This window comes from Apteryx rowi, unplaced genomic scaffold (genome assembly GCF_003343035.1).
Source record: "Apteryx rowi isolate R43461 unplaced genomic scaffold, aptRow1 scaffold_20, whole genome shotgun sequence".
Classification (NCBI taxonomy): Eukaryota; Metazoa; Chordata; class Aves; order Apterygiformes; family Apterygidae; genus Apteryx; species Apteryx rowi.
In genome coordinates this window covers 2,710,324-2,737,644 of record NW_020448308.1, presented here as the reverse complement: position 1 = coordinate 2,737,644, position 27,321 = coordinate 2,710,324, and the positions used below count along the sequence as shown (strand labels likewise).

General features: G+C 39.8%; 1 protein-coding gene across 10 annotated transcripts in view; it reads right to left on the bottom strand.

The window, feature by feature from the left end:
• Positions 1-27,321, bottom strand: part of GTF2I (general transcription factor IIi) — an 84,038-nt gene that overhangs the window by 52,641 nt on the left and 4,076 nt on the right. For 9 of the 10 annotated variants that reach the window (XR_003253146.1, XM_026063612.1, XM_026063610.1 and 6 more), the window contains exons 2-9: positions 21,413-21,518; positions 19,857-19,995; positions 6,051-6,185; positions 5,185-5,368; positions 4,968-4,996; positions 3,695-3,743; positions 2,889-2,932; positions 1,327-1,404 (exon numbers count right to left, since the gene is read on the bottom strand). Coding sequence is in view for 9 of the 10 variants with exons in the window: in XM_026063612.1 (XP_025919397.1) it covers positions 1,327-1,404; positions 2,889-2,932; positions 3,695-3,743; positions 4,968-4,996; positions 5,185-5,368; positions 6,051-6,185; positions 19,857-19,995; positions 21,413-21,511 (757 nt within the window). In the remaining variant the exon portion in view is untranslated. Of the gene's footprint in view, positions 1-1,326; positions 1,405-2,888; positions 2,933-3,694; positions 3,744-4,967; positions 4,997-5,184; positions 5,369-6,050; positions 6,186-14,222; positions 14,557-19,856; positions 19,996-21,412; positions 21,519-27,321 lie in introns of those variants that run through there. The other variant, XM_026063617.1, reaches the window with a different exon arrangement.

Sequence of the window (27,321 nt, the reverse complement as noted above, 5' to 3'; positions counted from 1 at the left end):
ATTCTGACATTGTTACTGGGCATGAAATGGAAACCCGCGAGGGGCTGAAAGGCAGAAAGATGACAGGAGTTGGGACTTGGCTTTGGAAAGCAACGCTGATTCAGATGTCTTCAAAATATTATCTATTTTTATTACATTATATTATACCTGTAAACCCATGGCCCCTGAGGCTAGGCAATGTACAAATATGAAGAAAAGATAATCCTAACCCCAGAGAATTTACCTTTCAAATTATGAACATGGATAGTGTCATTTTGCAATACTGTATGGTTAAGATCTCACGGCACAATGTTCATATATTACAGAAAATTTGTCAGTAACAGACTATTCATTCTACAATCCTGTAGTTAGCTATTAAAATACATACGTTGGAAAATCACCTTGACAATATTTGTGTCTAAATATGCACAGAAATGTTATTTTGATAATATAGACCATTACGAAAACAAAGAAAGTGGTGGTTTGCACTTCTCTGGTGAACATACAGCTATCCCCGAGAGATTTGTGGCAGCTTCCCTGTGTTCTTTTGTATTGCTCAGAGAATTAACCTAATGACAAATGCAAACAGGCTGAAATAATAAATTTAGGATTTTAGTTATTTTATATTACCATTTGCCGTCAGTCCTTCTTAATTACTGTTCATTTCTGCCTACAGAAATAATGATTTGTTTTGTTTTTCAGTCCTAGTTGAGGTTAAAGTGCAGTATTTTAGCCAGATATATAGAGCTGAGGCCAAGTTCTAAGTAACCGAAAGATACTTTAAATCATACACAGAGCCTGAACCACAGACATCACGAATGTTGCTATGTTTTGTCTATATAAATATGCCTTTCAAAACAACTTTGACACATACTGGTCATTCCATACAAGGAAAGTGATTGATACACTATGAAATTTATTGAAACTCTAAACTAAAGAAAAGATCCAACCAGCTCTAGCTAGCATCATTTGAAAGTTGTCTTCCCTGTTTAAACGGGTCTTTGGAATTGCAGTCTGCATATTGGACCCTCAGAAAAAAACAAATAGATTTCAAAGACTTTTGCCACACATCTACCAGGGTAGATGGGTCTACTAGAGTAAGTTCACCTGCAATTTCTCCTTCAACCTAAACACACACACACGGGTCTGCTGAAGTTGTACCTTAGATCTCTTCCTGTTCTTCAGATTAACTTTAATGGTAGCCAGCATGGAAATTTTGTATCCAAATAGAGTTAAGCAGTTACATTTTTAACAGAACAGGAGAAAGCAAAGAGAGGTACAGCGAGAATAACACTTAGCAATCAAGGATTTTGTGAGATAACCACATACAACAGTTAGTATCTTTACCTGGAATATTGTATTGATAGTAGTCAGGATCCTCCGATTCCTCCTTCACTGTTACTGTTGCCATTTCCAAAGAAATTCCTGTAGAAGCAACAGAGGAATCAAATATGGACACTAATGAGAACTGGATTCTTAAACACACACACGGACCCCCAAGATTCCAGCTGGTCTCTATTCCAAAAAAGAAGAAATGATTTGCAAGTGCTGAGATGAACGGCTACAACAACAAAAGCAAAGTGACATTCTGGTGTTTGTGTTTTCATGTCTGGTCCACATCAGAAGGGACTCAGACTTAAACATTTCCCCGCAAACTAGGCATCCTTGCAAACACTATCTCAGGTCTGAGGAATTAAAACCCTCTTCTTCCTTTTTGCCCACCATCACAGCCAAAAAAAGAAAGATTTTATCACCTTTCATGCTAAAAGCACTACTTGACCTACTCCTGCTCACTTCTCTATGCATCCAAGCTCAAATACAGTCTAGACCAAATTGCACTGCTGAAGGCAGCAACACTATGGGCCTTAAACTGATCTTGGTTTCCTTAAGCTGAGCTATTCTCTCCATATGCCTTCACAGCATTCCCTAAACATTTGAAAACATTTTGACAAAAGAAGAATTACTTAAAGTGTCTACAAAGCAGCACTGGAAAGAGTTTACCTATCAACACAGACAGTAAAGAGTTGATTCCTCAGAATCTTTTTTGATGGACTTCGCAAAAAGCTAAAGTTACTTCTTTGTATATATGTTAAGCTAAAGCACGTAAGTGGGGTACGTGTGAAGGCTTACCCTATTAAAGATAACCATTAAGGGTTATCAGACCACAAGTTTAAAGTTATGAAGCGCTAAGAACTAAGGCAGAAAACCTTAACATTAAGAAACATTAAGAGCTTAGTTCTGCAAGTGCTGAGGAGTGTAGCCCAACCCAACAAAATACAAAGTCAGAAGCTTATCTTTAAGCACACCTTCAGTCTCATTGGCTTTAATGGGATTATTCACGCATTTATTTTAAAGCAAACACTTTAATATTGCTCTGCTACAGACCGTAGCGCCTTGCAGGATCACGTCCTAACTGCGTAGGAACTTATGAATGCCTGATCATTTTTTTACAGTAAACAACACATTTTATTATTTATTTCCATTTTAGCTACAAAATGGTATTCAGAGTTCTGGCATTACTGTATTTTAGTAATATTAAATAAATCAAAATTTTCTCTCCACATCAGGGATAAAATCATCTTGAATTAAAACAAATAAAAGGAAAATCCTGATTTTTATTGTATCACTTAAAACTAAATTATTTACAAGGATAAAATTATTTTAGTCTACAAAATTTTACAAATCTTCTCCATCCAGAAAATGGATCCTTTTGGCTAAGCTTAAATACTTGATAAAGTCTGCAACTCAAAAGTGGCCTTTTGTTAGGACAGAAAAGCTTTTCTTTCTCACAAAGGATGGCTTTTTGCTGCTTTTTTTGTTGGTGCTTCCTATCCTTGCTTAAATAGAGCCTTCTGAACAGAAACTGATTATTCAGTGTTTTGCAAAGAAGGACAAAATATTGAACATACCAGAATCCTCATTTGGTTCCGTTTTTACTTGAATAGGAGGGCAACTACAAAAACAGACAAACAAATCAAACACATTTACAATATAAAGAGCAAATGCCACACTGGGGGAAGGTTCCTCAGCTATACGTGCTGTCTAGTAACATCAAACTTGCTGTATTGCTTCAAAACTAGGAAAACAAAAGTAAAAGATATTACATTTTGGCTTATCTGAACTAACTGAAGGGAATTGCCAGGAATGTCCTTAGCCCGCATTCTTGGGACGTGCACAATATTCTGAGCGTGTTTACCATTTCATGAGAAGCGCACTCAGAAGCACAGAAACATTTGCCATTTGCTCCCTGTTTTCACATCGATTTCTGATTTATTCCAGACATAATCTGTTCATTTGCTAAAAAAAAAAATTCTTTTTTTTTTTTTTTAACTGAAGGGGAAGGAAGGAACATTACATCTGTTCCCCATCACTGCTCTATCATAAAAGATCACAAACTTATCACTGACTAACAGACTTGAATTAAGAACGCTCACTGGGCTAATTAAACTGAGGGGAAACTTTGCCATCTGTTTAACTCATAACCGTGTCCCTACAAACAACGGACAAAAAAAGAAAATTCAGCTCCATGCTTTTTTATGATCCCAGGCAAGCAAAAGTTATCCAAAAGTCAGTTGGACAAAAAAAAGCACATTACAAGAAAGATGCTATATGAAAATACACAGCTGATACCAACTCACACTACACAAACTCATCTGGTTTTCAATAGATGAAATACTTGAAGACAGGCAAAAAAACTACATTATTTTAAATTCACCTTCCGCCTGGAGGTATAATTGAATGTGAAGGATCTGCCACATGAGCTCCTAAAAAATTAAAAGACAATCTGTGAGTTTCCTGTACTCCATTTACCTTAAATACAAATTAAAAAACATCGATTTCCTGAAGAAGTAAACCTGTTCACATTTGACAAGTACCTGTGCATATTTTCTGTATTTACCTAACTAAAGTATACATCTCTCATTAAATTGCTTTATTAATCTACAAAACAACTCCACTTAAAAATTATTTCAAATGTACACAATCACTATATGCTTTTCACCACTCTGTCATGATGCTAAGTGAAAAATCTTTGGAAAAAATCTAAAGAAATCCTTCATCTAAACTCTGCTAAAAGACAGTGGATGGTTTAATATTCCTTATCTCTATGTTACAGCTAGAAACAAGTAGATTATGTTTTTGTAAAGTCATTTAGCACACTGAAACCCAGCCTTGTCTTTTCAATATGAATATTATATTACTGGAAACTCTGTAATTTCCCATTCTCTAGTCTTCTTATTGGGCACAGACAACACATTTCTAATTTCATGAATTCAGCAACAACTGCTGGCTACCTGTTTCATCTCAGAAAGCAGAACTTTTCTCTTTTGACTATATTTCTACAGAGATTCTGGTAACCAGCATGCTTCATCCTCTTCATAAAACAAAATCTCGTATTTATGAATGTTGCAAGCAAAGCAATGTCATAAAAGGAACATAAAGGGATTTCTTCTAAGCTAGAAGTGAATCTTTGCAGTTTCATAAAAGTCACTCTAGCTCAGACTTTTGTAAATATATAAGCTTTCAGAGGCACTGTAACACCTAACCACTTTAGAAGATTAAATCAATTTTTAAAATGAGACATAAACACCAACATCAGCTACGTATTGGAACACTGAGCACAGCAAAGTCTATGCATCTTCTAAAAATGCAATGTACAGTCTTTCATCAGTTCAATTCTCCTTTCCCTAAAATGAGGATACTATTTAATTCATACTAAGTTTAAATTCTGTAAAAGGACAAAGAATGCAATAGAATAATTTTTCTTTCCAATTAGCTATTCATGGCAGAATGCATAAAGGAAAAGGTTATAGTTCCACAAGTAAGGCAAACCACAGTCCAAGAATTTCTGCAAAGTTTGGCACCCTATGCAAACGTTCACATCTTGTGTCACTATTGCTACCCTGCTAAGTACTGGACATGATGTTAATGTATATTTAAAAGCAAAATTCTAATCTGTTTCTGTTTAGTCCAAATAAGTGGTAACTTACCTAGGTGTTTCTTCGGCTCTAGGAAAGGCCTGTATTGAAACAAAAGAGAAAAATCTATAGCTTTAGCAAAGATATCATCGCTTACTTGGTAGTATAACATTAAACAGGTGGCACTCCTGTTCAAGTAAAACAGGCTGCACTGTATTTAATTAAAAAAGAAGTAGAATTTAAGTCCAAAAATGTAAGTGAACAGGCCAGTAGAAGGGTGAGTAATAACCTTTTGATGATAAATGAGATCCCTGACTTATTTTCCAAAATCCATTTCAGGGTCGAAACATCGTAATTTGCTGGATGTTTAAATGCAAGTCCTTCAGGCAGGCCCTGCACTACCACAGCAGATTGGTCCCGCTGAATCTTCTCATATGGCACAGGGACTACTGTTGACTTTCCTAAAGCTTTACCTAGAAACAAAAGGAAATTTGTGAGAGGTCAAAAGTACGCAACTTACCAAAAGTTTGTGTTTAATCTCCCCCCACTGTTATTTCCAAGCCCTACAGTTTAGGAGCACTGCAAAAGAAGTGCTCCTTGTCTAGCAGAACTTGTTTTCTGCTTCAGTGGGGAAGACATGAAGCTTTGCCTTTAGAGCCATTGACCAAAGGTAGGATCCATGGAAGAACAAAACAAAACACACCCAATGCACACTCGTAATTACATGACTTCTTTGCTAGAAGATGAATCCTTCAAAAAAACCTTACTTTGGAGAGGAAACAAGCTTCCTCTTCAGCAAACCAAAACCCTGACATCTGTGCTAAAAAGAAAAAGAAAAGACGCATATCTGTACAAGAAACCAAGTATTGCAGGGGTTAACATGCAGTGGAACCAACTGAGGTACACAGACTTTCTTAAAAGAAAACTGAATACGCTGTTCTGTGCAATATTCTCAAAGTTCACATCCTGCTAAACACATAGAAGAACAAAAACTATCCAAGATATAGGTATGTTTTAGAATTGATATTAAACGTTAAGCTTATCACATTGATAGCAGTAGAGTTGGAAGGCCAAAATCATACAGTACTTTCCCTCCAACTCAAGGGAAAATTTAGAAATCTAGAACAGCTATTCCAAAGACTTAAAAGCACTCACCATAGCAAAAGCAGAAAAAGTCCTCCACAGACTTTCTGAGAGCTTCCAGTTCCACAATATCCACTGTCAGTCTGTTTACAGGTGATATAGTCTTTGTTTTCTGCAGCTCTGCAGCCCTCTCCTCTTCTGTAACACCTGGAAGTTATTTATAAAAATAAAATAAAATAAAATAAAATAAAATAAAATAAAATAAAATCCCAGTACCAAGTCATTTGAATTTGGAACGGACGCTTTACAGGGTTTCCTGCTGAAGATCCGTAAGAACTTATTTGCCTTAGGGGCAAATGTACTGATCTATGCCGATAATATATGGGCAAAGGGTAAATTTACATTTACACCATAATTATTATATGCTGTTTATGACCTTCATAAATATCACCCTCTGAGGTATAAAAATGATGATGAATTAAGGGACACATTCAAGTAGATTGTTTTTGCATGAAGAGGTAGAAAAGACTGTATTAATCCCAGGAAGGCATAATACAGCAGGAAAAAAATGCAAAGCTGACAAGAAACAAAGACTGAGACAGCCACCGGGGAAAAGTTAAAATGCCTGAATAGAGGGTCTCGGAGCTCTCTAGCGCTATTCCTGATGTCTTACTCAGCAGTTATGTTATATCTTGTTCTGTTTATGCTGTATGTGCTTAACTGAATTTTTTTATGCAAGGGATCTGACTTCTGGTACAAACAGCTCTTTCATCTTTCAAAAGACATTTTTAAGTACATATCTCTCAAGGCTGAATAGGAGGAGTTGTAATCAAGCCTTAGCACACAGCACAGATAATGAGGAGATCTAAGCCCCCTATACCTTTTTCTTTCAGCAAAAGTCGTTGCAAAAGGAGTGAACGAATAACAACTCTTTCAATCTTAAATAGCAAAAGGAAGCGATCCATTTCAGACCAGCCTTTGCTTTGTATCACTCGGCTCTTGAAAAGATTTACTGAGAATCACCCAGCAAAAATGGGCAAAAATAACCCAGATATATTCTGCATATGAAAGAAAAAGCAAGGAAGATCCATGTTCATATACATACACAACAGAATGCTCAATGTTTAAGTTGTGTCATGTTTTCACAGTGAGCAACACAGTGATAAGTTTGAAATACTGCAATTTTGCATTGCAAACACTGCTAGCATAGTAATTTAGGCTAATACAAGAAAATAAACATTAATTTGAACAACCAATAATAAATACAGAGTGAAATGAGTTGAAGAAGCAATACACTCAGTAAAAATGCATTTATCATTTTAAAAACTCATGTCTTCAATAAAAGTATCTATTCTTTCCTCTATGGATCACATGCCTGTTTTGTGCCCCGGAAATCCACCTCCGAATGACTGTTAAATCTCCAGCTCTTTGAGCCTGAAACTATTGCCCTCTCTGGGGATAAAGTACATGGGATTTGGCAGGGCCTACCATGACACCAAAAATGACGCAAAAGGGAAATATTATTTACCCACGACACAGGGGCTTAATTAATGACAGTTCATAAGATTTGCCTGTAGACTCAAGGATAAACTATCAAAATTTCCACATATTGTAACATCCAATATTGCTTTATGTTTTTTCACATAAAAGGCTGATGCACTGAAAAAGCCTTTATTGTCAGTAACTTTTCAAAAGCATACCAACGTTTTCTAAAAAATAAGCAAAACAAAATCAAGAAGATGACACTGCTCGTGTGCCATTAAAAATGAAAAAAAAACAAAGATGAGACATGGGAACTTTCCTGCTTATCTAGAAAAAGACATTATTGTTGATTTTTATTACATGATCTTTATCTAATTTCCTGAGCTCACACGGTGCATCTGTTTGCCCCCCTAATCTCTATTAAATTTGTCAGCCGGTTGCAGTCAAATTTGACAAATGAGATCAAGTCCCAAAGATAATAAGTTCGTATAAGAGCTCTGCACAACAGATCAAACCCAGGAGCCGTTTGTTTCCTCCTCGTCTCTCCAGCAGCAAAATTCAGTTCAATCAACGTGGCCCACTTGCCAGCTAAGGGACAGTGGCTAGCTGGCCAACAGCAACGCAGGTGACACTCAGCCATCTAAGCATGTTCCTACAGGTGAGTCGACCACCATACAAAAAGCCTAGGAGTAGCCAAAGATCACGCTGCCTCTTGTCTAGCTGGAGGCCAAAACCGATAGCAAGCATTGAAATATTATTCAGTTTGGTAGGCAACCTCTTTCAGAATCGTAAAAGAGGATTATCGATATATTATTGAATGCACAGATTTAATAATGGTGGTAAAATTTTAAGGTGACTAAGTTCAGATGCTTTTGTTGTAGACAGATGTTCTGCTGGAGCCTCACAGCCCAAATCTGATCTAGAAGGTCATTTTATTCAGTCCCAAGATCATCAGTTTAAGCAAACATACACAAAGATCCTGCCAGTCAAACAGCACACAAAGTTGGCAGCATGGACAGGGACCAGCAACTGCTCTTCTGCCATGGCTTCCCTCATCTCTTACTGGAGGATGCACAACTTACAGGCTCTATAGAAGCTCTTGCCACAATGACTAGGGCACCAAGAGGAGATTCCTGAAGCAGGATTCAGGTTAGACTTGGGAGACGGGACCCCTGGGGCATGTGTTTAGTCAACCACACCAGGAAGTTAACTAAGGTTGGAGCATCTGTGCTTTACAACAGCTGCCTAAAAGAGCTAAGCCACAGCCCTATGGTGGTGATACCAGGGCAGGATAGAGGATTTGGAGACACCGTCAAGCCCAGGGCAGCTGCCCCCTTCCTCTTCTCCTGCAACCCAAGAGAGTCATGGCAAAGAGTGGGATGGAAAGAGTAAAGGACATAAATATTCCTGCAAAAAGAGCTGGAGGGGAAGTAGGGGAGGGCTATCCTAAGTGGGGGCTGTATTTATAGGGTATATGGTTTGATAAGGGGGGAAGGTTTTATGGTGAAAGAACCACGTTGTACACAGCTGGGAGCATACTGTGGTGCTAGTCCAATTGCTCTGCAAAAGCTATTCCAGAACCAGCAGGATTACAATGACCCAACTAGTAACTGTCCTCGATTTGCAGTTTGAGGCCCTAGATGGTTGAGTGTCTCTTGTCTTCTTGTATTACCCAGGGGTTTTGGTTTTGGTACCCTCTTACCTGTCTTGAACAGCAGCAGACTGGTTTTGCTAGTCCAGCCCACCATTTGGCTAGGAAAAGAATCACTCAAGCAGCATGCAGCTTTTGCCAGCCTTATGAAAAGGATATGCTTTTTTTTAAAGCCTGAAGAGGCTGTTTTAAAAGGAAAAAAAGTCCTCTTACAAAAATTCTAGGGTATCATTTGTGATAGCACAGAAAATTGAATACTTGAAGTGATAAAATTTCAATTTACCATTCTTTCTTGTAGTATGGCAGCAATTAGATAGCTGCACATTGACCTCCGCACCGTCAGACTCTAACTTCCTGTCTTAAATAGTGGCTATTATGCTTATAACTCAATGAAGAGATTTACAGCTCAGAAACATTATAAGAAACCTATTTTGAAGGTCCACTAAAGCAAAAGACATGCTCTGAGTACAGCAGAGTAAGCCAGACTCTAAAGTGCGCACATCTTCAAAACACAAGGGAGAAGCTGCTGGTTGGAGGGGGAATGCTGCATTTCTCCTACGGAGCAAAGCATGCCGAACAGGATATGCTGTAGACAGACAACGTAAAAGGAGCACCGTCCACATCGCACCAAAGAATCCGAGACAAAAAACTCAAGTGTTAGCAGATGAAGAGTTTAATTAACTGAAAAGCTCCTCAAGAATGCAACCCGATGATGAGGTGCCTCACAAACTACAGAGAAAAGGTGGCAGGATTGAGTAGCTGAAGTTTACAGAGTTCCCCACTCCTCTAACAAAAGAGGTAGTCCCACACTATTACAAGATGCCTTGCATACTATCAGAAGGTTTTTAATCTCCCAGGTGCAAGTCCAGAAAACCTGAAAGTGATTATAAGAATATGAGTGTCATCTATGTGGAGATGCTCTTGGAAGGAAATTCAGGAATTTTTTTTTTTTTTTTTTTAAACAACACTCACGCATATACATTTTATCATTTGCACTTAAGAAAAACTACTCCCCGAAAATAAATATCAACAATCAAAGAGAGAAAGTGTGTGTACGTATGTAAAATAGTGTTTTGCTTTGTTTTGTAACACGTCAACCCAGGTCATCTACAAACTTTATAGGCCATCCAAGTCTGCAGCTACGGAAATTGGACATTAACCTCAAATTAAAGAAAAATCATGTTATGATTATCAAAGGTTCACTTAAACCACAAGCAAAGCAAAACTCCTGAGGCAGATATAGGAGCCAGAGATCAGCTATCTACAATAATTTTCTGTTTGTTTGCAACTCGGAGAAGGAACAAGATGGGTGGTCTCCACTGAAATATTAGTGAACTTCCTTAGCAGCCTTCCTAAACTCTTAGCTTCACAACCCTTCACTGGCTAGCCAGAGACAGAAACATGGAAGGTTTCTACTAACCAACTCAAGCGACCCATCTCCAATAAGGTCTCAGAGCCTTCCCTTGCAAGAGAGGTCAGGTACCCAGATCTGAAACAAACCTACAGAGTGCAGAGCCTTGAGCAAGCCAGGGCATGGCTAAAGCCAAAGGCACCAGAAAGAAAAGGAGAGTGAACTGGCACATGAACAAGAGGAATCGCTGTTTCTGACAAAGCCACGTATCTAGAGATACAGAAAATGTCCAAATTGTCAATGCTTGATTGGTTTTATAGGTCAAAAAGGCGGGCTGGCATTCAAAGGCAGTGAAACCTGCACCCTTGTTACAGCAAAGTAAGAACTCTTGAGAAAGGCAGGCAGAAAATGATCTTTTGAAATTCTTTAAATATAACTTGTGTCCACCCTATACAACAGAAATCTTGAAAAATGCTTTTTTCTTTTTCTTTTGAACACTTGGGAGAAGAGGTAAACTTAGTTGTAAGACAAAGCAAACTACTGGTAAAGTAAAACTTAACAGATTAATTCAACCCTAATACCATGAAGAGGGCTGCAAAGGAAACTGCGGACTGACCATCCCCCACTTCAGGTAAAGCCCTTTTACCAACTTGGGAAGTGAGGGGAGGAGGGGAAAACAGCTTAAAAACTACATTATGTTTCAAGCTGACCCATTTAAGTGATGGAGACAACAAGGTGGGGGGAGAGGGAAGCGCAGATCTAGCTCAATAACAAAGACAACAGATATTTGTTTTGGATTTTATTGTTACTAATTGTAACTACAACTATTGGGCAAGTACTAGCAACGTTATCTTATGTCTCATCTAGGCTACCTCTTTAAATAAACATAAGCTGTGATTTATTTTGAAAAAACTGACCCAGTCTTTAAGGTTAGATGTACTAATAGCTACATTCTGCAAACAGGAAACAAAGTGGTTGAAACACAAATCTTAAATAATATAAAGTCTTGTGGATTTGAAGACTAAACACAGCTCATTTTATCAAGCAGTTAGGACTGCAACAGGAAAAAACAAACAAATAACTCCCCTCCAAACTAGGGGAAGGGGTGGAAACAGAGGCCAAATGTGAACTAATGCTTCTGCTAAACAAAGTGATGTAAATGCTTCAAGGCTGGAACAGCAGTGCTGGAGGTGGTTGTGATGCTTGCAGAAAAAGTCTAAGCTTTCCAGTAGTAACATCGGAAACTGCATACTTTCTATTAAATAAAAAGGTGGAGAAGGTACCTTGTGAACTTGAGCAATGAGGACACTCCATACATCTTTGTAATGTCCTAGGAATATAGGAACTCCCACAACTAAATCACAGTGCTAGGAATTTAATCACGTAGAGGCCTAGGCACAAACGCTAAAGGACACCTTACGCAGATAGCTGCAGAAGAGCAGGAAAGGAGATACGCAAGAGAGCCTGCAGTTACCATGCCCACAACTTTCCAAAGCAAAAAGGATTATGAAAGCGTGCCCTAATCAACTCTAGGCAGAGTCAACCAGGTTAGCGTAACACCTCACTAAACAGGCATGATGCAACCCAGGGGACAACATAAAACAGACATGGGAACACTTATGTGATCCTTCCACTAAAAGGGGATGCAAGGTCTTAACTCCTAAATGACAAGCACGGTAGGAGCAAATGCCTTATGTTAACCAGCACAGTAAGTCTGGGAAAGGGTGATGGGCTGCAGTCAGGAGGCCAGGAGCAGCTGGCTACCTCTTCTCTTCCTGCAATTTGCAGAAGTGCAAATTTTTCCAAGCCATCTGCTGCAAAAAGGGAAGTGAAACTAAGGAACATAACTGAGAGCCAGAGCTGAATAAGCTCCCATTAAAACTGACTGGGAAAGGCTTGTTCCAGCAGATACTCAAAACAAAATAAGCATTCAGCAGAGGTTGTTTTAAAGAGGCCGCTCCCAAATAGCTGAAAGGAAATCTGGCATGAAGAGTCTGAGAGTTAGAGGTGCAAAACCGCTGTGGTTTGGCAATATTAAAGCATCTAGATAGTTTCACTTTTAAAAAAACACTATTCCAACATCTTTTCTTTTTGGGATGTATTGTTAAACTGTCCCCATTTTAAACTGCACTGGAACACCAAAGCTGAAACAAGAGGCACAGTAGATTCAGCCCCCAATCTTCATTTAAAATAGGTAACATTAGTGATGGCACACGTGCCAAATCCACTAGTATTTGGTCAGGATTAGTTTTCAGCCTGACTCATACTGTTTCTTTCACAGATGATGCATGTCTAGTGATTTAATGAATCCTTTCTCTTCCAAAATATTCTGTAGCTTCAGGAGCAGCAAAGCCACAGAAGTCTCAGCTGACCACAAAATAGTTTATGGGCCAACCAAGTGACTGTGGGAAACCCTTTTCCCCACTGACACATCAAAGAGAACCAGTATTTTTAACTAGCTACATTAGTATCAAGGGATTAGCCTCCAAGTGACATAAAGAAAGAAGGAGGGGGAGGGAAAAAAAAAAAAAAAAAGTTGACTAGTTACAGAATGGCATTTTCACTATTTGCTCTGGCATATAATCAAAGACAGAAGTGAAGATGAAGATTGTCCTTTAGGTATTATAACAAGGACAAACAAATACAAATCAATAGCAATTAGACCCACTAACAACTTCTACTATTAAAATATTGAAGAGTTTTTCATGCAGGTCAGTGGATCTGTTGTGCACTTGATTTCAAGTCAGACACATCCCACTTTATAGCTGAAAGGCTAAACATGCCATTTATTTATCTTTGTTTCTGAATTAACACAGGCAAGACAAGCAAGACCTATAGAACAGAGCTAGTCACAATTGTTAGGAAGAAGCAGATCAGCTGTTCTAATGCTTTATTTACATCATTGTTACAGCATGCAAATAAAGTATCATAAAAGGACTCTGTACAGACTAGCAGTATGGTGCACACAGTAAGTAGCAAGCTGCAGTGTTAGGGACTATCTTAGCAGACTTAATCAAAGACATTTTTAAGCACAAGTCTAAAATTAACCTGATGCTACTGAGTCAATAAAAATATTTCACACCGCTGTAGCTCGACTCCCACCTATCATCTTCCAAACACATAAGGTATGCGCGTGACACCCTCAGGCCTGCAGTATCAGTCTGTTCAGTTTTGCATATGGCCAAAGTACATAGACAATACACAGCTAGGATCAAACACAAATAAATTCATCCATTAGAAAAAAAGAAAAAAGCAGCAAACCATGCCAATCAGAGCTTTAGCATCTTAAAACTGTATATTTATTAACAACACAGTATGAGGATGTAAAGTTTACTGAGCTCTAGTTAAAAAAAGTAATCATCTGCACCTACACCATGCTTTTTGCATTCCACCAGCTGCAAGGGCAGGTTGGGAGAGGAACACTACAGTTCAAGACAAAATACAGGATTTATGAGCTATTTAGATGCTTACAGATAAGTGTCATGGAGACTTTCAGAAGTATTGCTCTATATTTTTTAGGCACCTAAATAGCTTTGTAAATCTGGCCCTGTTGGCTAGCATTGCTTTTTTTATTGCCAATACTGGAAGTATTTGCAGCTGTGGTCATGCAGTGGAGAATATTAACACCTTTTAAACCTCAACTGCAAGAGAAGCATCAACTGGATTTCACACAATACATATAGTTTAAAAGAGAAAAAAAAACAATAACAAAAAACACAAGACCAACACTTATTATCCAGGCTATTTGGAGTACATGTACCTTTTGTCACTAATAGATGGCATATGACAGATTGTGACAAGCAAACAACAGAAAGAAGCTGCATACAGACAACTGGAGTTTCGGGGTGTACTATCCATATGTACTTTTCCATTGGGGATGACTCCAGCTAGTGTCAAATATTCCTCCAGAAGAAAGTCATCATGCAGACAGCAACCACAGAGCTTGTACTCACTGCTGCCGAGATCTCTTGAAGGAAGCAATGCCATCACTGCTGATGAAAGCACATCCGGAGTGTTAAAAAACTGCCTCGCAGCTGTCCAGGATCTAGACATTATATATGTGATACCACCAAGCTGGCCCAAGCCCTGGTGGAGTGCACTCTGTTCACTGGTGACAGTTCCCCTCTACCTGTGGATATTATCACTAGAGACAGAAGACCACCTCTTAGAACATCTGAACAGCTTTGTCCTGTGCAGTTGTATTTTAAACATTAATTTTTAATGTAAGGGCAAGCCAGTTCTGTCACTCAAAGAACAGCAAGAGTAAGATTTCATGAGAAGAACCCCTAGAAACAGGGAAAGCAAGCAAGAGAGGAAAACTGAGATAAAGAAATGATACATTCTGTTTTCAGTGTCCAGTACAGACAGCACCCAGTCTAGCAAAATTCTAGCACTGAAGCAAACAAAGAAAGCAAAGACAAAAGAAGTGAGTTATACCCCTCTGGCATAGCTGGGAAGATGCTGCCTGGAAGACAAAAGCAGAAGAGGAAGTCAAGGTAGTAACAGACTTGCATCTAGTCCTATATAGGCACCCTCCAGGCTATGGGGATGAACAAATGGGATGAAGTCGACAGACTCTCCAGTGTAGCTGACAGATCTACATACTGACTATTCAAAAGCCAGTACACACATCTTTAAGTTTAAAGGATTGCTCTAGAGTCCTTCTGTGCATTAGAAGCCTTATTAGAGCTAAAAAAGCTCATTCTCTACTGAGAAGAAATCCTGCACAGTGAAGAGCAGCTTCTGTAGAAACCAAAACCTGAAGTCCAGATTGTCACTGCATAGCCATAAAGACAGGAATGGAGCAGGAAGCCAGCATCCACCAGAGCAAGACCCTGGACATTATGTGACCCTCTGCCAGAGAGATGCTTAATTCTCTCGGGAACCTAGTGGATGCTACTACATAGACCAAGAATGCCAGCTTCAGAAATTACAGGAGGCTCCATGAAGTTCAACAGTCGGCAAACCAAATGAAGACTTGCTACGTTTTGTTTATTTGTTTGCTTTCTACACCAGTAAGATCCTGTCTTTCAGAGTTCTGTTTTGTTTGCTTTTTGTCCTCTAAACTGCTGAAGCTTTTTGTTAGCTACAAAATCAGAGAGATAAGGAAACAATGTCAGGATGAGAGAGAGAAAAAAAAAAAAAAAAGGCAAAATCCACTCTAATCCCCAGAGAACCTGATACTTTATACTTGCTCAGAGACCAGGAGGAATCAAGGAGACAGAAGCCTAGCCACAGATCTTCAAGCAGGTCCACAATAGCCTAATTTATGGGAAGAGTCATTTTACTTGCCTGAACAAGATGGTAGAAGATATCCAAAAGGGAACAGTAATCCAGTGACCAAAGATATTAGGGAGCCAAAGCTGAGTAATCTTTTCCATAAGGTCTTTGGAGCATCTTGTGTCATTCATTCATCATTAGCAGGAGGAATGGCTGTGCCCATTAAAAACATTCGGATTCTGATCATTCTTGAAGCTACAAGGAATTCTTGCAACCTGTGGCTGGATGGACATGGAGGTACAGATGAGAAAAATGAAAGACTCTGGGCCAAAGTCTCTAGCTGGACTTGGAGCAGAACTCTGGCCCATACCAGATGCATTGCTAAAAATCAGCATGGAACCCTGAGTCCATCAGAAGGAAAACCAAGGCTCCTTAAATAAAGGACTTATCATCCAGGATGAATAGCCTACAGATGCAAGATGGCCCCACCTCAGGCAAGTGAGCCCAGAACCCTGACACCAAAGAAGAAAGAAACAGCGTGACTGGAAGAGGTGAGAGAAAGCTGCAGAACCAGCAGGACTATGCTTCAGTGTGGCCTACATACCGATGGTGCAACAGCTGGTGCCAGTGGAAATGCTGGCAGAGGCAACCACGACTCCTGGAGAATAATGAGGTCCTTAGCAGATGTGATGGAATGCACAGTGCTGGGCAATCTCTTTCAAAGTCCAGAGCAGATGATCAAAGACGTGTTTCCATGTCAGAAAGCCCTTCCAAAAGTCCATTTCTGACAGGCAAATATGACCAGGGGATGAGCTGATGCCTCTTTTGCTTTATCATCACCTCCAGCTCCATCTGAATGACAGCCAGTTCCACAGAGCCAGTATCAACTTTGACCAAACCTCAAGGGAAACTGCCAGGATGACAAAGATGAAGACATGAAGGGAACAGTGCTCTTGAGGCATCCCAGGCACAAGCCTCCTGTTCAGGATGGCTCATAACCCACAACTCCACAGCAATCCAAAGACAGCAACAAGGCATTTCATCTTGCTGCAGGCCACCAAGGAACTGAGGACCGAGCAATACACTTCAGCATGGAACAGCAGCTAAAACAAAGAGGTACTGGTAGGGCAAGAGGTGTATGACCTTGATAGCTTACAGTGCTCAAATATCCATGCTTGTTCATATTCTGTATACGAACAGGCACTCAAAGAATATATTCTTTTTATGTACAAGAGAAACTTATACAGTCTTAATGTAACTTGCATGGTCAGTTATACATCATGCATACAAGTACAAACATAGTTTTATACTATGAGGCATGACTGAAACGCACCATTTCACTGTAGCATAGTGTTCACAGCCATCTTAATCGAGCACAATTCAAAATATATTGTCTGACCTTGTTTTAATCATTAATGCCTATTGTCTGGTTCTTCCACATTCCATACATGGCAGACACTAATGTTAAAAATTCATATATGTGTCATATTTATATATATAAATTTATTTATTTTTTATATATATAAAAAATAAAAAACCTGCATGATTTTAAGGTAAAAGGTACATGAGATGCGTGCAAGTCTCCTTCCTCCCCATGCAACTAGGCATTAAAGAATCCATGTGGGAGAAAGTCGTTATGAATGAAAGCCACAGGAAACCAGACTTCAGTTCCGCTGCTCACTGAACTGCTGTTATTTTTAATCAGACCTATACTGCTAGAAAATGCATATGCTACTTCCTTCACAAACCTGCTTCGCAATATATATTCTACCAATTTAGCCCACTAAGTTATACTCATTACTAAAAAAACCAGCATGTCTGAAACCTTAGCCCTCCAAGTTCTGAAAACTCTTCATATTTGCATGAAATATAAGAAGGGGCTATGAGAAAAGTAGAAACAAAGACTGAAAAGGCTTTTCACAAAAGGGAGAAAGTCAGACATTACCAGAGGAACACTTAGTAAATACACTCCAGTTTACATACTTAAGAGAGATCCACACAAGTGCTCTACGCATAGATAATTCTCAATTTTGTCAGCAGCACAACACATATATTTCAAATGAGGTCGCAGCTCAACTTTTAAAAATTTAACTTTAACAGCAATGGTAAGAATCTCTTGGAGGCCGTTATTAATCATAAAGGAACAAAAAGGGCACAATTCCAGCTTATAAAAACCAACACAGAACTGACTTTCCTGATTTTTCTGAAAAACCTAATAAAATGGCAGCTGACATCATCTATTGCTAACTTTCACATTTAAGCGAAGAAACAACGCGTGAGGGAAAAGGACCTGTTGCCTCCACAGTTCTGAACTTTAGATCAGATGTTAAACTATAAACTTCATGACCTGCTCAAAATTGCCAGAAGTGGTGATGGAATCAACATTCCCAGAAATATATGACACTATTATTCCTAAAAATTGATGTTCTGAAATCAAATTTTCTGGAATATCAACATCACAGTGAGCAACATCTTTGCTAGCAGCAGGGGAAAACTGGAACTCCAGCATCACAGTTCCCCAGGAACTATGGGCGATATGCACTTAATGGAACGCAAATGCATTGAATCTGAAGTTAGGCAGCTTTATTCACACAGATCTATACCATAACGGTGTTCTGGGGAAAGTATAATGAAAATACTGTTTTTAAAGTGAATGTTGTTTAATCTGGTCTACCTGACAGTATAAAAACACTTTCCAAGCATGAATATCTTGTAACTGGAGTAACACAAAGGATCTGGATTATCAGAACTAACATAAGATTTAAACATATGCATGTATCTGTAGAAACCACCGCTGATACAGTCAAACACAAGCATAGATAGGATGCCAGGGCATCCCGGGGTGCAGAACCAGAACTAAGACTGCTCTCTCTCCTTTAATTACAGACCTGCCAGGGAGATCAAACACGAGTTACCAGATCTTCCAGATTTCCGGTCTATAGAAGATGTCCCCAGTTTCACCATGTAAGTATACAGAGCCCCTGGTATATCAGGGTCTAGGAAGTGCCACCAAACTGTCAATAAAACAGTATCTCTAGGCTTTCAGGGAAGCCCTTTAGGAAATAAAGCCAGGTGAAAACCTGAAATCCCCAGAATTCAGAAAGTCACTATCCAAGCATGTATGACACTGGCAAAATCCAGAGCCTCACCATGAACATGTGAACCCTTCAGACAAACTCTGCAGGACAATTTTAGCTAGCAGCAAAAACATTTTTAGGAGCAAATTGCTGTTACAGACTAAACACAGTTGCTTTTCAAGCAGTGCTCAATTAGTCAAGGCACAACATCTTACAGCTACTGTTTTTAAATCCCCTCACAGACTGAATCCTCCCTCATACCGTGCTCTTGACCTATATCTTCTCCCTTCCCTTAGGCAGGTAAACATACATTTCTTTAATGAATAAGCAGTGTCCCTCAGCAACACTTTCCTAAATGAGCACATCAGCACTGCCCCAAAGAGTCACTAAATCTGTGAAAGCTAACTCTTAAATTGTCTTGTACTCAGTGCACCATGTTTTATATGCACAAAAACTTCACCATTTTACTGTAGCAATGCATTTAAAAAGTTGTTAAAACAGTACAAACATTATACAGATGTAATTTTAGGTATCCATACCACAATGGCTTATTTCTGTCTACTAAACTACAGAGACAGAAAAAGAAAAACCCCAAGGTAAAAGATAATAATAGTAATGCCAATAATAGGTCCAAAATATGCATCTGCTTTAAAGGAAACATGAAGCAATCTGAAGAGCAAGGACCATTCGAGCTGAGAGAAGTCATCCACTACCTATTCAGTGCCCTGCCTAACCTTAATGAGAGGAAGAAAGGGTGGGGAGACTGGAAGAGAGGATGCAAAGGTGAATTAACATGCACTAGCAAACACAGAAAATATCGTTAGGGTGGACAGTCTAACACTTACTGTTATAGTTTTTCATGTTCTTTAAAAAAAATAAAAGAAAAACCAAAAACATTGTCAGCCACAGTTGAAATAACACTCTAAACAAGACCACTGTTAATCACAGTTTCTGTTCTTGAACAGCTGGTTTTCCACAGCTAACATACTTATAGTATGTAGCTACGATACACTGAACCGTGCTCCCAAAAGATATTAGTATTATGCAATATACATGAGGTAGCTTGTGAAATACAAAAATGCAATGTTGAAACTTACAGTATTTAACAAAATCCTTCTGAAAATCTTTCCTAGAATTGACAAAGGCTCTTCCTCTCTCAGTTCCAACTACAAACACATCTGTTTCATATACAGCAATACAGGCAACTTCTGCCTTGGACTTGGCAAGTTCTTTACACTATAAAGAGAAAGAACAAAAAAGCTTTTATTACCACAGTTAAGAGTGTAGTTAATGGAAACGTACGTAGAATTAAGTAAAACAGTTTATTACTTCTGCAGCCACCATCCACCCCTCAGAAGGTGCTGCAAGTAACACAACATCACCCATTAGGCGAAGGATAATTTATACCTCTGGAGTGCTTTTCATCAAGAATCTCACAGCATTTCAGAAGCATTACTGAAATTAAGGCCTCGTCTAGACCCAGCAATTGTACTGGTTTTAATTAAAATTATTTATTAAGTCAATCCATTGGAAATTATCACTTCCCCTTTGCACAGTCATATTGAGTGCTTTATACCAATTTCAGCTTTCAACAGAGCCTATATGAGTTTCTCATTCACAGCACACTGTGTTAATACAAGTTGTGGTCTGTTTGGAAAGGTGTGGTTGCAAGCAAGAAGGCTGCCTGCAGTCTGCCTTACCCTGCCTGCTGCGCTCTGGCTCAAGTGAAGTCTCTAGAAGAAGGGAAAGATTGCACCTTCCCTATAAACAACGAGGTGTGTTCTGCTGGGAGAAACATCCAGCAGGCAAGTAAGGCAGGAAGCCTGCAGTGCAAGGGTCAGACAGGAAGATCCTGAGAAAGACAGCGAGATCATCAAGAAGTGACCACAGAAAGTCCACTTCTCCTAGGAACTCAGATGATCAGCGTTTGCTGCAGCCTAGAAAGACACCAACAGCTGCTGCACCGTGAGAAAAGCCTGACACACAAAGGCTGTAGGAACAGAACATACCCGTTGGGAAAAAGAGTCTGAAGCCAATTTTCTTATTTTATAACCATACCACTCAAAGTTTCACTGCTAAAAAGAAAGGCTTGTTTTTGTTTATCATTGAATACAACAATTACAGAGAATGAAGTCTTTGACAGTGTCTCAACTTTATGGAAGCAGTGCAGGCATTTCCCCCTCAAAGTTCTGACCAACCTGAAGTCCCACCACACAGTGGGACTAAATTTCCACAAAACAGGGGATATGCCAACTTAAACACAAGCGTTTTCTGAACAAGCTTTGTGGAAATGTTAGAGCATCTGCAGATAAGGCATAAGCCCCAAGACCGACTGTGTGCAAGATCACACCAGAATACATTCTTGCCTTTTAACTATCCTCTAATCAATCAAGAAGTATTTCCAGTTTGTTTATTTGACAAAAGAATTGTTAAAACAATCACAGCACAATGAGAAACAAGGCGGCTGTTAAGATCACTCTTAGCACGGATCTCCACAAGCAGAGAGTCAATAACAGGCAATTAAGTAGCACACCCTAAGGTACAGGTATAACATCACACTTTTTCCCCTCCCCAGCAGGAGGCAAGACACTGGTGTAATCTTGCATGTGCCAAGACAGGGGTGTGACACAGTTGCTTAACTGTCTCTACTAACCATTGACTCGAGCGCCGACATGAGGAATGTAACCACCATCCTGCTTTCAGAGGAGTCCTCATCGTGGATGGACATTGCTGGTGCAGTAGCTTGGGCCATTTTCCCCCTATAAAATGAAATATAAAATCTGTTCAGATATACACAACAGTGCAAGAAAACTAAATCCTCCCTTACACAAATAAACAAAGGGGATAAAAAAAAAAAACTTTAAAAATCCAGAATACCCCCACATGAGCAAACATACACAGAGAAAGTAACAGAAAGAACTGTTCACTTTTCTATTCTTTTATACTTCCTGCTGTTTCATCCAAAGCTAGAAGTGGGTGTTCAAAAGTTGTAACGTCGGACCATGATGAGACCACAAACCCTTTGTGCCTAGAAAGATGCATACTAATCGATTAGGTGAATTTATATTGATTTTTCTTTCTAAGCATGCTTGAAACTTCAGCAGTCTAGAAAAGCACAGCAAAAAAATTTTTTAAAAAAGGTCAATGGTATAGTAATGGTATACCATTACAAGAAGAATAACAAAAAAAATGCAGTTATGACATAGGTATTAGAACAACCCTCCCTATAATTTACAGCATATGTTTATCACAGTGTGGCAAAAAATTATGGCATCAGAGACTACAGTATCAGCAACCAGAACGTGACATTTTTATCTGCACGTTATTCAGTTGTGGGATTAGTTTCAAAGCTAAGTAGTCCCAATTAAAGCGCTAAAATTAAAAACTGAGTTTCAGAAGCGATACAAAAAAAAAAAAAGAGAGATTTAAACCTATTTTCTTTATGTCATTCAGGAGACTTTCAGCTTATTTAAGATATAAGTAATAATCAGGACTTGTTTACGCTTTTGCTGGCAGAATTATCTATAGAAAAGAATGAATATAATGAGAATTAAGTTTGAACAGCTGCTAAGAGCACATTTTTCTTTTGGAGTGTTGCAACTTGTTATGTTTACATGTATTTAATGCAATATCCTAACATGCCTGGAGGATGAAAGAACTGGTAGAGATTTAGCTGTTACAACTCCATGTGCAAGTCTTAAGAAAATCCCCTCAAAATTCAAGATAGCTCAGACAAATAAGACATTTCACAACAGGTCTCAAACACCTTGCAGCTCCCGTAGCATTTGGACCCACAGCGTGGCTCAAGATTTTAAAGGTGTATCCTGCGAAACGCGCAGACAAGTCAGGGCAGCACAAATAACCATTGCATGTGGTAATACACGCATACTTTGGAGAAAAATGGTACTTTGCTGTTTGAAAGGATTTAGAGCACTTCAGATTGCATTAGGAAAAAAAATACTAGCACTCGTGAAGGAGTGAAAGAGCCCCATTTCAAATGGATTAAGCCTTGCAGCATTTTTTTCTTCATCACTGACCCTGCAAGCTGACAACAACAGACATCCAGAAGCCTTCCGACTCGCTAGACACAGGTCAGCGAGGTTTAAACACCTTTAAAAGCACATTATGGATAAATTGGCAGTGACACAACCAGCAGCCATCTGAAGATGCAGGCAATAAAAGGTTTAATAAGCAGTAGAGTAGATGCACAAGTCCCTCTTCAGGTCTGAAAAAGAAGCTACTAAGACAGAGTATAAAGGGAAGAACAGATGTTGAACAAAGTTGATCATTTCGATGACCTGCAACAAGGTTAGTTGGCAGCTGTGGCCAAGTCACTTGGGGATGGGGAGGTAGAGGATGATGGGATTATCCTCCAGAGGGAGGGGGGCAGGTAATTTACTGCCTGCAGAATATCAGAGGTGAAACAGATGATGTGACAAAAGAAAAAACAAAAAACACCACCTTCATTGAGCCATGTCTTTTGGTTTCTAATAGTGTTCCCAAGACCATCTTTGGAAAGCATTTCATCAGTCTCCTTTGAGGGTTAGGATGTTGACAGTGGCTTTTAACATTACAGCTTTTTGACTAAGATAGCACCTTAGTAATCCGAAATTAAAGGTGAAATTGGAGTGTAACTACATATTTCTTCCCAATCTCCCCCTTTCCTCCTGTGCCTCTACTCACCATCTGATGCAGTCCTTCTGGTCACTTTAATACCTCCTAAGCTAGTGGTGGCTGGAAAATATGCCCCATTTCCAAGAGACCTTGTTCCCATTCCTGGAAGGTTGTTTCTGCTCCGCAGATGCACAGTTAATCAAGTCCGGGAGCTTATCCAGGAAACAGGGGAGGAGAAGGGCTCTGCAGGAGCAGGCCCTGATCTCATTCACTGCACAGCCGCACACACAACTGTCCTGGCACAGCAGAGGACGGCACATCCTAAGCAGCCCTGCTGTTGACCATGAGACCTCAACCTCAGCATCTGGGACTTTCTTTTGGATCAGAAGTTGGGTATAGGACTAATTTTCTAATGCAAATGGGAAGGCTCTTTCCAAAAAAATTATGAAGTCTAGTGCACTGCATGTTTAGGATACTCATTCTTGAGTAACCAGATTGCACAGTGACAGATGAATATTGAATCTAGAGACATCCCGTTGCCCTGTGCCAGCATGAGAATATTTATTCCTACTTGCTTAACAGCAAGTCACATGTGAACGACTTTTCAAATTTCACCAGTTTCTCCCTTTCAAACTTAAGTTTTCTCCATTATCCCCATCTATAGCATTGGGACACCGTTTATTTTTAGAAAGAGTAGGATACAGTTCAGTAGATCTAATGAACCTGGCTGTTTCTCCAAGATTAGGCCCTTAAAATGTGCGTGACAACACGATTGCCCAATGCAAACCCCCAGTGCAAAGCTATGAAAAAGCATAATACCTTATCCATTATCAAAGTACTACACAAAAAGAGCAATTTAAATCCATTCTTTGAACAATTAAAAGCTGGCTGCCACTCATGATGCATCTATTAGCCTTAATCACGTATTGCCAAAAAAGAACTTCCAGATCAGTTAATATTTATTATAAATATCCATAAATCCTTTGGTGCGACTGTGCCAAGATCAGCCTTTGCCCAAGTAAAGGCTTGTAACAAAGAATAAACCATTACAAAAAACACTGGTAGACTACCAAGGACGTAGCACTTAACTCCGTGGCATGGTGACCACCTCATCAGGCAGGAATGGTTAACAAATCTGTGTTTTTCCTTTTACAAGGGGTAAAATAATGACAAAAAAAGTAGCTCTCGGAATGTTAAATCAAACCAAGCTGTATCTCATTCCACATGCTGATTGCTTGCTTCTACTTTTGGGAGCCAAGAAATAAAAATATTTGAGGCAAGCAAAAACTAAACCACAAGACAGTTACTTTCCATCTTCCTTACGCTCATACAAGAGCACACGTGCCAATCTTGATAAACCCACCAGTAATAGATACCCTCTAACAGTCGCTCGGCAGCACGCATGGAAGCAAAAGAAAGATATCAGCTTCATGAAGAAAAGTTATTTAAGCATATAGAAAACATGGATGGAAAAACTAGGGAGAAAAAAAAAAGGAATATGCTCCTCTTAGAAAGAAGTTTTAACATGCAATAGCAAAATATTTTTACCCTTCATCAGATATAATGCAAATGAGTATTCCCAAAATGACAAACTGTCTCTCTGCTGTCTGCTACTCTCCAGAAAACTCGCTGTTTAACCACAAAGCACATCTCCCTCTACTAACCCACCACCTCACATTGCACACACTGAAACAAACCCTGCCACACTCGTAGAAAGGATGCAATTCCCGAGAACACCAAGATACATCTGGATGCGAGTCTGAGTTCATTCTTACACACCACTGCAAGATCTGCTGCTCCTTGGGAGACAGAAATGCAGCCTCTGCTAGACCACCACGGACTAGTTTTGCTGCTGGGGGGGGTGGGGGGGGAAGGGGAGTATGCACTTCATTACAAAACTGCAACAACAAGCAATATAACAAAATATAGCATTAAAAATATAACTGGAAGCCAGACTGCTTCTTGGCTGGTACAGATTTCATCCCTCAACTTTGTCTTCCGCGTCTAAACATCCTTTCAGTGCATTTACTCTGCCCAAATATTGCCCCTCTGATGAAGGACTGAAGTTTGTTCTTTCCCATAACTGCACAGATCAACACTCACAAGCTAACCGTTGAGTGCAAATGAGTCTTGTTAACAGACCTTGGCTCTGAATTTGTATTTTTCCTGCAGTTTAGATCAGTGATACTATGCTTCAATAAGAGTTAAATCTGACATTTCTTAGCTAACCTAGCACAGCAGCTTTGTTGGGGTGTGAACCTACTACCACTGTTTTTTCTGGTTTCACCTAACACATGCGCTCCAGCTGCAGGGAGAACAGGTTTAGAAGGTTCTCACCTTCGCCCCCAGAGCTTGTTCATAGCTGACCCACGCAGCCTCGGTAAAATGATGTCTTTTTGCTTGTCATGAGATTTTGGGAATCATTTTAAAATTACACAAATCTCATAGGCAGTTTTCAGTTCATTCCTAGCACTAGTGAGCTCATGCATAGCACAAAGACAGCAAACTTGATGACAACGGTGCTTAGACCGAGTGACAACACCACCTCCAAATATACACAACTTTTTTGAAAGAAAAATATTCTCACTAGCCATAACCCAAGAGAAATAAAAGCAAAGTATCTGGGATTTCCTTCACAAACACACTGCCGATTCTTCACTATCTGCATTCAGCTCATCTGGATTATGAATCAACTTGGATAAGCAATGTCCCAGTTGCCTCCGTAGAGAGCCAGACTGGTCCGAAATATAAATCCCACTGGACTACACCAAACAAAAGCAGCTACAGATGTTCCAGAGGCAGCTCACAGCCAAAGCAAAGAAGCAGAAGCAGGTCTGGCAAGGTTTAACTCTGCCTACAGCCTACACCAAAAACGAGAGGGAGAATCAGGAACAGGAAGGAGAGGCAATATGGAGATACCAGGCAGCATGTAGTCAGCTCAGATCCATCAGGGTTTATCTCCTCCAGTTTAGTGTCAACCATTCCAGGTGTAAGCTGGCTCATCTGGTGGTACCGGGGTGTCTCTGCAGCACATACCCCAAGAGCCCAGGCCCATCGGCTGAAGAGCAGCGTCACTTAAGGCACAGGGCCAGCTCCTAGCTAGTACCGCTCCCAGGCTACTAAGCCCTCCCGCAAAGCCCCACACTCAGGGAGAGCGGAGCAGCCCTGAACAAGGGCTACTGTGCTGGGGAGGCTCCGCACTGCCCCACTCCACACTGCTCCCTGAAGCATCTATGTTGGCTTTTTTCTTCCAGCCTCCGTTATCAGGAACAGCAGAGAGTGGCTTATTCAGGAAAAGTCTACAAATCACAATTAAAGTCAATCTTCTTGCTTTTTTGCTAAAAATTATGCATCTCTCTCTAATCTTAAGCTGTGTTGCTTTCTATACTGTGATACCAGGAATACGGCACCAGTATTCACCAATTTCACCCGAGTAGCAGGTTTCTTGGTAAGCACGCTCTTACCACTCATATATGACACCGTTACAAGCTCAGCAACGGTGACCCATTAAACGCAGCAGCTGGGACATTTGCTGTCGCCATTTCAATCCAGCTCCCGCTGCAGGGATTTAACCAGCAGCAGCAGAGTCGACAAGACGCAGTACTGCACGTTCCACACGAAGGTGGCTTACCCAAACAAAGCTAACCAGCTGCGCTACCTACAATACCGGGTCCTGATGAAATTAATGAAGCCATTCGCGGGATTGTGCCAGTCACAGAAATATGATCTTTCTGTAAACCAATACACTGCCCTAAATCCCTGCTGTAGCCTTCACAGATTGAGACTTTTGGTTTTTTTCTCCTAGGGCAGTCAAGCAGAAGGGTAGTAACCAAAGACAATCAGGAAAGAACAAGGGCCCCTAACATCTCAAGATCCTGGGGGAGACACCTGGTGCTCAGCACACCCAATAATGCAAAAATAGCACAAAATTGCACTAAAACAGCAGCA